At 38.6% G+C, this 11297-nt stretch overlaps 1 protein-coding gene across 2 annotated transcripts in view; it reads left to right on the top strand.

Moving 5' to 3' along the window:
- The first annotated feature begins 818 nt into the window (after positions 1-818).
- cdk15 (cyclin-dependent kinase 15) overlaps positions 819-11297 on the top strand; it is a 30580-nt gene continuing 20101 nt past the window's right edge. The window contains exon 1 of one of the 2 annotated variants that reach the window (XM_058403587.1): positions 819-1913. Coding sequence is in view for 1 of the 2 variants with exons in the window: in XM_058403588.1 (XP_058259571.1) it covers positions 1868-1913 (46 nt within the window). In the remaining variant the exon portion in view is untranslated. The remainder of the gene's footprint in view (positions 1914-11297) is intronic. The other variant, XM_058403588.1, reaches the window with a different exon arrangement.

Here is an 11297-nt window from a genome sequence, read left to right as displayed (position 1 = left end):
TAATAATATTTATGATTTATTAAATATAATAATAATATTTTACTATTTATTTTAAATGTCATTATTATTTTACTTCCTATTTATTACTAGTACTACTACTCAGTTATACTACTACTGCTAATAATAATAATAATAATAATAATAACAATCAAAAATCGTAGTAAACATTTTGTATTGTTTAATGGCTAATTAAATAAAATTATTAATTTAGTAGAATTTGTTAGTTTTATTTATATTACTACTACTACTAATTATTATTATTATTATTTTTTAAAATAGTAAAGTTATTATTGAAAGATTATTGCTTTTATTATGTTATTTCCTATTGTTGAATAAATAAAGGTTATTATTTTAGTAATGTTCATAAATATCTATCTATCTATCTATCTATCTATCTATCTATCTATCTATCTATCTATCTATCTATCTATCTATATATATATATATATATATATATATATATATATAGATATATATACTACTGCTACTACAAGTACTATTACTTCTACTACTACTACTACTAATAAAAGTAATAATAATATAAACTAGTATGGTTATTATTTAAAACGGTGCTTTTATTAATGCTATTTTCTATTGTTGAATAAATTATTTAAGAAAATTATTATTTTAGTAGCATTTCATATTTTTAAGAAATAAATTTTTATATAAATTTATACTTCTACTACTACTAATAGTAATAATAATAATAATAATAATAATAATAATAATATAAACTAGTAAAATAATTATATTAATACGGTGCTTTTATTAATGTTTATTATTGTTGAATAAATTATTCAATACAATTATTTTAGTAACATTTCTTATTTTTATTTATACTACTACTACTACTACTACTAATAATAATAATAATTAGTAAAGTTATTCTTATAAGAGGTGAGATATATTAGGCAGTGAATGAACAATGTGTTGGAAGCAGAAATAATGTGACGAGATAAATTGTAATGGTAAGACGACTGGGTCAGGTCTTGTGGTGTGTTCCTGGTATTCAGTGATTATTACCTACCAAATCTGGTCCAGATGAGAAAGGGCAGCTGGTGAACCGGTGCCAGTATCATGGGCTCCCACGCTCATTAAGGCATTATGGGAAGAAGGCAAGCCTGGTGGAGGCAGTGTGACGCTCTGGAAAATGTTCTGCTGGAGTTCTGGCCATCATCATGTGGATGACTTCAGATACCACAGCACACCTTCAGAGGTCTTCTGGAGGTCATGCTTTGACGTCTCACCACTGTTTTGGTGGCACGTGCACTCTATTAGCGCGGTGGTTTTAATGTTATGGCTTTAAAGTGACCACAATTTCACTGGTAACATTTGCAGAGTTCAGTGTATACAAACAAGTGCTGTTTACTCTTTAACAGGTCGTGCTCACTCTCCTAAACACACACACACACACACACTGCACAATGCACACACACTGCACAATGCACACATACATTGCACACACTTGGCTCCCGCCTTTCAAAACAAACATTACACCATTGCCTCTCTCTTGATTCAGCCAATTGGGTGGTGGCTCCCATCCGGCTGTCCTGATTGGCTAGCAAAACACACACACACACACACACACACACACACACAGTCAGCGATTGCGCAGGAGAAAGGAGGGAAACAGTGACAGAGCGATAGTGTGTGTGCGTGTGTGTGGTGTGTGTGCGTGCGTGCGTGTGTGCGTGTGTGTGTGTGTGTGTGAAGCACAACTTGTTGGTGCAGCCGATGCTGCTGTTACTGTTGCCGTGAGCTACAAGTAGGACAAGGTGAATTTTCACAGGTCCACAATCTCCCTCCAGATGTGAGGGTCACTGTGAGGCTCCACAGCTGTTCGCACCGCTGGATCCTTTGCGACAGCATGCAGAATCTCCGACACGCTGCGACTGAAGCGTTCCAGCGGCTGGGTGAGTACAGAGCCGCTCTCGATCTGCTGCTACACCATCAACACTGCGCAGCTGTAACCTGTCATCACAGAGAGAAAGAAAGAGAGAGAGAGAGAGAGAGAGAGAGAGAACACAGGTGATGATGAGGAAGGAAAAAGCGTGAGATGATGGAGGAAGTGAGCACACCTGGAAAAAATACAAGTGACATGCAGTTTACTTCTCTCTCTCTCTCTCTCTCTCTCTCTCTCTCTTACCTTTTCTTTTCATCCCTTTACTTTCTGCTCCATTTCTTTCCTCCTCTCCTATCCTATCCTTTCCTTTTCCTTTCTTTTTTCCCCTCTGTTCCATTCCTTTCCTATCCTCTTTTTTCCGTCTACCCTCTCCTCTTTTCCTCACCCGTTTCTTTCCTTTTTTCTTTCATATTTTCTTTTCTTTTCTTCCTCTTTATCTTCCATTTCTTTTCCTTTCCTTGCCTGTCTTAATTTCCCCCCTTCTTTTCCTCACCATTTCCATTTCTTTGCCTTCTCTTCTCTCATGAAATTGAAATCTGCATGCTTCCTTTCCTTTTCCTCAACCATTTCCTTTCCTTTCATCCGTATTTACAGCCCTTTCCTTTTTCTTCCTTTTCTTTTTCATTTCCTTATTCTTGTCATTTCCTTTCTTCTCATAGCCTTCCCTCTTTTTAAATTTTTTTTTTTATTTCCTTAGCTTTTAATGTCCCACTTTTTATCATCGCTTTCATTTCCTTTCTCTTTCTATTTTTTAATTTCTGCTTCCAAATCTAGAAAAAGTATGGAGTAAAAGTATCCCTCCCTCCCTCCCTCCCTCATTCACACCTTCCCTTACTCTCTCACTCATTCTCTCACTCCCTCCCACCCTCTTTCTATCCTTCCCTCACTCCCTCTTTCTATCCTTCCTTCACTCCCTCTTTCTATCCTTCCTTCACTCCCTCCATCACTCACTCCCTCACTCAATCCTTTACGCCTTTCCTCACTCCTTTCCTCGCTCCCTCACACCTTCCCTCACTCCTTCTCTTGCTCCCTCACTCACTCACTCCCTCCCTCCCTCAATTCTTCCCCCACTCCCACACTCACTCTTACTCCCACCCTCCCTCCCTCCATAAATCCTTCCCTCAAACCCTCACTCCTTCACTCCCTCACTCCCTCACTCCCTCCCTTCAATCCCTTGCTCACTCGTTTCCTCCCCCCCTTTCTCACGCCCTCATTCCCTCCCTCACTCATTCACTCAATCATTCCCTCACTCACTCACTCACTCACTCACTGACTCCTTCCTTTCCTCCCCTCCTTACTCACTCACTCCCTGACTGACTCACTCACTCCCTCCATCCCTCTGTCACTCACTCCCTGACTGACTCACTCACTCCCTCCTTCCCTCTGTCACTCACTCCCTGACTGACTCACTCACTCCCTCCTTCCCTCCGTCACTCAGTCCCTGACTGACTCACTCACTCCCTCCTTCCCTCTGTCACTCACTCCCTGACTGACTCACTCACTCCCTCCATCCCTCTGTCACTCACTCCCTGACTGACTCACTCACTCCCTCCTTCCCTCTGTCACTCACTCCCTGACTGACTCACTCACTCCCTCCTTCCCTCCGTCACTCACTCCCTGACTGACTCACTCACTCCCTCTCTCACCCCCTCTCTACCTCACACCCTCCCTCTCTCCCTCCCTCACTCCCTCTCTCCCTCCCTCACTCCCTCTCTCCCTCACTCACTCACCCACTCCCTCCTTGCCTCTTCCTGTCTCACCCTCTGCACAATCCTTTCACTGCAAATGCGCTAAAACCTTTTTTTCATGAATTGATTTTCTTTGCCGTTACTACAGATCTGCACTGAGATTTTGTGTGCTTAAAGACAGCACACACACAAACACACACACACACACACTTCTGCTAATCTCAAACCTTCAACCTTGAGGGTTATTAGTGCACCTGGCTGTGAACTCAGACTGGCAGCTCTGATAATCTCTTTAATAATAATAATAATAATAATAATAATAATAATAATAATAATAATAATAATAACAAATGCTTCTGGATGAAAATGAGCCTCTATGCATATCAGGATTGCAGAGAGCTAGCGTGTGTGTGCTTTAGAGGTTGTTTAAGTCATGCACAGGCTCCTGTACAGTCTTATCACCACCTTGCCGCGGTGTCTGAGGCGTTCACACTATATCCTGGTTGTTTGTTTTATTTATTTAATTTATTTTAACATAGCAGCTCTGCAGTATAGATAAGGTCACAGGCGTTAGTAACAATTTAAACAAGCAGGAGGTGGGTTTTATTCAGCGTGTTCTGTCCTGCTGTATTCGACGTATTAGTTAGTGCTGTCCACTTAACGTCATTCTGCTGCCTACACACTGAACACTGAACACTGCTCTGACTGCAAACCCCTGCAGGCTATTCAGGGAAGATGGGAGCGACTGTTAAAGAGAGAGAGAGGGAGAGAGAGAGGGAGAGAGCAAGAGAGAGAGAGAGAGAGCAAAAGAGAGAGAGAGAGAGAGAGAGCAAATGAGAGAGTGGGGAGAAGGATAAAAAGAGCAAAAGAGAGAGGGGGGGTTGAGAGAGAGAATGAAATAGAGAGAGGTAACAAGTGAGAGAGAGATGGTAAGAAAGAAAGAGAGATGGAGAGAGAGAGAGAAAAATAGAAATACCCTAAGAGAGTGAGCATAAAAGAGAGAGCGAGAGAGAGAGAGAGTGAAAGAGAGAGAGAGAGCACAATAGAGAGAGAGAGAGAGAGAGAGAGAGGGAGAAAAGAGAGAGAGTCACAGCAGCATTAAAAAGTAATGGAGATGAGAGAGGAAGGGAAACACGGACACATCACGAATAAATGTAAAAGGATGCTTGGAGACGAGAGTAGATGAAAAGAGTACAGATGAGGAGAAAGGAGGTATGGAAGGATGCAGGGATCTCTCTCTCTCTTTCTCTCTCTCTCTCTCTCTCTCTCTCTCTCTCTCTCGCTATCTGATGCTTCAGTAAGAGAGAGACAAACATAGTGAAAGGCAGACATGAAAGCTCCTCTTTTAATATTCTGAGAAGAATCAATCACACCCTGTGGTTTATTCCTCTTCTACTGAATGCTGGGAAAACTTTTCCCCGCAGGAAGGTTGTACTGTACGAGGTGGTCGCCAAGGAAGTTTCCAGTTGGTTGCTAGGGTGTTATCTGGTTGCTAACATAGTCCAGTTGGTTGCTAGGGTGTTATCTGGTTGCTAACATAGTCCAGCTGGTTGCTAGAGTGTTGCTAGGTGGCAGTTACAGCGTCCCAGGCGGGCGTTATGATGATGCTCAGAGGTTTTAGTATGATCTCTGTTGATAGGTTGTAGGTAGTCAGGTGAGGAGGAGGAGAAGAAGAAGAAGAAGAAGAAGAAGAAGAAGAGGAAGGAGAAGGAAAAAGACAGAGCTCCAGTTTACACATTTACTTTGTTCAAATATACAAGAGAGAGAGAGAGAGAGAGAGAGAGAGAGAGAGAGAGAAAGAGAGAGAGAGAGAGACAGACAGAGAGAGAAAGAGAGAAGGGGAGAGAGAGAGAGAGAGACAGACAGAGAGAGAGAAAGAGCGAAAAAGAGAGAGACAGACAGCTTATAGTGCCAAAAGAGTTTTCAGGAAATTATATCTGGAGTCCTGAACACACACACACACACAGACACACACACACACCACACACAGACATACACACACACACACACACAGACACACACACACACACCACACACAGACACACACACACACCACACACAGACATACACACACACACACACACACAGACACACACACACAGACACACACACACACCACACACAGACATACACACACACACACACACAGACACACACACACACACACAGACACACACACACACCACACACAGACATACACACACACACAGACACACACACACACACACAGACACACACACACACCACACACAGACATACACACACACACACAGACACACACACACACACACACACAGACACACACACACACCACACACAGACATACACACACACACACAGACACACACACACACCACACACAGACACACACCACACACAGACATATACACACACACACACACAGACACACACACACACCACACACAGACATACACACACACACACAGACATACACACACACATACAGACACACACACACACCACACACAGACATACACACACACCACACACAGACATACACACACACACACACACACCACACAGACATACACACACACATACAGACACACACACACACCACACACAGACACACACACACACCACACACAGACATATACACACACACATACCACACAGACATACACACACACACACACACCACACACAGACATACATACACACACACACACACACCACACAGACATACACACACACACACACACCACACAGACATACACACACACACACACACCACACACAGACATATACACACACACACACACACAGACACACACACACACCACACACAGACATACACACACACACATACCACACAGACATACACACACACACACACACACCACACACAGACATACATACACACACACACACACACACACACCACACACAGACATACATACACACACACACACACACACCACACAGACATACACACACACACACACACACCACACAGACATACACACACACACACACACACTTCTCATATTGTGGCTCTGAGTGAATTGATTCCTCTTAAATCTCACAGCAAGGTCCAGTGGAATAAAAATAAAATAGAACACAAATAATAATAAAAAATAATTCTATTTCCATTTTCTTCTTTTGTTCTATTTTGTTCTTCTTCTTTTGCATTGTCTTCTGTTCTCTTCTCCTTTCCTTTTCCTTCTCCTCATGCTTTTGTCTCTTCTTCTTCTTGTTTTTTTTTTTGCTATATTTCCCCTCTATCAGTTCCTCTTTTTTCCTCTATTCTCTTTTTCTTTCACTCTTTCTCTCCTTGTGTTTTCGTTTTATTGTGTCGTTCTCTCCTCTCCTTCCTCTTTTCCCTTTTATTATTTCTTTCACTATTCTTTCCTGTTCCTGATAATGTTCCTGATGATGTTGTTGTTGTTGATGTTGTTTATTATGTTGTTTATTTTGTTGTTGATGATGTTGATGAAGTTGTTGATGATGACATTGATGAAGTTGTTGATGATGACATTGATGTTGTTGATGTTGATGTTGATGTTGATGATGTTGATGTTGATGTTGATGATGATGTTGATGATGTTGATGATCTTGATGATGATGTTGATGATGATGTTGATGATGATGATGATGTTGATGATGTTGATGATGATGTTGATGATGATGTTGATGATGTTGATGATGTTGATGATCTTGATGATGATGTTGATGATGTTGATGATGTTGATGATGATGATGTTGATGATGATGTTGATGATGTTGATGATCTTGATGATGATGTTGATGATGTTGATGATGTTGATGATGATGTTGATGATGATGTTGATGATGTTGATGATGTTGATGATCTTGATGATGTTGATGATCTTGATGATGATGTTGATGATGATGTTGATGATGTTGATGATCTTGATGATGATGTTGATGATGTTGATGATGTTGATGATGATGATGTTGATGATGATGTTGATGATGTTGATGATCTTGATGATGATGTTGATGATGATGATGTTGATGATGATGTTGATGATGTTGATGATGTTGATGATCTTGATGATGTTGATGATCTTGATGATGATGTTGATGATGATGTTGATGATGATGATGATGTTGATGATGATGTTGATGATGTTGATGATCTTGATGATGATGTTGATGATGATGATGTTGATGATGATGTTGATGATGTTGATGATCTTGATGATGATGTTGATGATGATGATGTTGATGATGATGTTGATGATGTTGATGATCTTGATGATGATGATGATGATGTTGATGATGATGATGTTGATGATGATGTTGATGATGTTGATGATCTTGATGATGATGATGTTGATGATGTTGATGATCTTGATGATGATGTTGATGATGATGTTGATGATGTTGATGATGATGTTGATGATGTTGATGATCTTGATGATGATGATGTTGATGATGTTGATGATCTTGATGATGATGTTGATGATGATGATGTTGATGATGATGTTGATGATGATGTTGATGATGATGATGTTGATGATGTTGATGATGATGTTGATGATGATGATGTTGATGATGTTGATGATGTTGATGATCTTGATGATGATGTTGATGATGATGTTGATGATGATGTTGATGATGATGATGTTGATGATGTTGATGATGATGTTGATGATGATGTTGATGTTGATGATCTTGATGATGATGTTGATGATGATGTTGATGATGATGTTGATGATGTTGATGATCTTGATGATGATGTTGATGATGATGTTGATGATGTTGATGATGTTGATGATGATGTTGATGATGTTGATGATGATGTTGATGATGTTGATGATCTTGATGATGTTGATGATCTTGATGATGATGTTGATGATGATGTTGATGATGATGATGATGTTGATGATGATGTTGATGATGTTGATGATCTTGATGATGATGTTGATGATGATGATGTTGATGATGATGTTGATGATGTTGATGATCTTGATGATGATGTTGATGATGATGATGTTGATGATGATGTTGATGATGTTGATGATCTTGATGATGATGATGATGATGTTGATGATGATGATGTTGATGATGATGTTGATGATGTTGATGATCTTGATGATGATGATGTTGATGATGTTGATGATCTTGATGATGATGTTGATGATGATGTTGATGATGTTGATGATGATGTTGATGATGTTGATGATCTTGATGATGATGATGATGATGTTGATGATGATGATGTTGATGATGATGTTGATGATGTTGATGATCTTGTTGATGATGTTGATGTTGATGTTGATGATGATGTTGATGATGTTGATGATGATGTTGATGTTGATGATGTTGATGATGATGTTGATGATGTTGATGATCTTGTTGATGATGTTGATGTTGATGTTGATGATGATGTTGATGATGTTGATGATCTTGATGATGATGTTGATGTTGATGATCTTGATGATGATGTTGATGTTGATGATGTTGATGTTGATGATGTTGATGATCTTGATGATGATGTTGATGTTGATGATCTTGATGATGTTGATGTTGTTGATGTTGATGATGATGTTGATGATGATGTTGATGATGTTGATGATGTTGATGATCTTGATGATGATGTTGATGATCTTGATGTTGATGTTGATGATCTTGATGATGTTGATGTTGTTGATGTTGATGATGTTGATGATCTTGATGATGATGTTGATGTTGATGTTGATGATCTTGATGATGTTGATGTTGTTGATGTTGATGATGATGTTGATGATCTTGATGATCTTGATGATTATGTTGATGATCTTGATGATGTTGATGTTGATGATGATGTTGATGTTGATGATGTTGATGTTGATGATGATGATGATGATGATGATGATGATGATGTTGATGTTGATGATGATGTTGATGATGTTGATGATGATGTTGATGATGTTGATGATCTTGATGATGATGATGTTGATGATGTTGATGATCTTGATGATGATGTTGATGATGATGATGTTGATGATGATGTTGATGATGATGTTGATGATGATGATGTTGATGATGTTGATGATGATGTTGATGATGATGTTGATGATGATGTTGATGATGTTGATGATCTTGATGATGATGTTGATGATGATGTTGATGATGATGTTGATGATGATGATGTTGATGATGTTGATGATGATGTTGATGATCTTGATGATGATGTTGATGATGATGTTGATGATGATGTTGATGATGATGTTGATGATGTTGATGATCTTGATGATGATGTTGATGATGATGTTGATGATGTTGATGATGATGTTGATGATGTTGATGATGATGTTGATGATGTTGATGATCTTGATGATGTTGATGTTGTTGATGTTGATGATGATGTTGATGATGATGTTGATGAAGTTGTTGATGTTGTTGATGACATTGATTTTGTTGGTGTTGTTGATGTTGATGATGATGTTGATGATGATGTTGATGATGTTGATGATGATGTTGATGATGATGTTGATGATGTTGATGATCTTGATGATGATGATGTTGATGATCTTGATGATGATGTTGATGTTGATCTTGATGATGATGTTGATGTTGATGATCTTGATGATGATCTTGATGATGATGTTGATGATGATGTTGATGATGTTGATGATCTTGATGATGTTGATGTTGTTGATGTTGATGATGATGTTGATGATGATGTTGATGTTGATGATCTTGATGATGATGTTGATGTTGATGATGTTGATGTTGTTGATGTTGATGATCTTGATGATGATGTTGATGTTGTTGATGATGTTGATGATGTTGATGATGATGTTGATGATGTTGATGATCTTGATGATGATGTTGATGATGTTGATGATGATGTTGATGATCTTGATGATGATGTTGATGTTGATGATGTTGATGTTGTTGATGTTGATGATGTTGATGATGATGTTGATGTTGATGATCTTGATGATGATGTTGATGATGATGTTGATGATGATGTTGATGTTGTTGATGTTGATGATCTTGATGATGATGTTGATGTTGATGATGATGTTGATGATCTTGATGATGATGTTGTTGATGATGTTGATGATGTTGATGATGATGTTGATGATGTTGATGATCTTGATGATGATGCTGATGATGTTGATGATGATGTTGATGATCTTGATGATGATGTTGATGTTGATGATGTTGATGTTGTTGATGTTGATGATGTTGATGATGATGTTGATGTTGATGATCTTGATGATGATGTTGATGATGATGATGTTGATGATGATGTTGATGATGTTGATGATCTTGATGATGTTGATGATCTTGATGATGTTGATGTTGATGTTGATGATCTTGATGATGATGTTGTTGATGATGTTGATGATGTTGATGATGTTGATGATGATGTTGATGATGTTGATGATGTTGATGTTGTTGATGTTGATGATGATGATGATGATGATGTTGATGTTGATGATCTTGATGATGATGTTGATGTTGATGATGATGTTGATGTTGATGATGATGTTGATGATGTTGATGATGTTGATGATGATGTTGATGTTGATGATCTTGATGATGATGTTGATGATGTTGATGATGATGTTGATGATGATGTTGATGATGTTGATGATGATGTTGATGATGATGTTGATGATGTTGATGATCTTGATGATGATGTTGATGATGATGTTGATGATGTTGATGTTGTTGATGTTGATGATGTTGATGATGATGTTGATGTTGATGATGTTGATGAT

This window comes from Hemibagrus wyckioides, linkage group LG11 (genome assembly GCF_019097595.1).
Source record: "Hemibagrus wyckioides isolate EC202008001 linkage group LG11, SWU_Hwy_1.0, whole genome shotgun sequence".
NCBI lineage: Eukaryota > Metazoa > Chordata > Actinopteri > Siluriformes > Bagridae > Hemibagrus > Hemibagrus wyckioides.
This window is presented reverse-complemented; position numbering and strand designations above follow the sequence as displayed.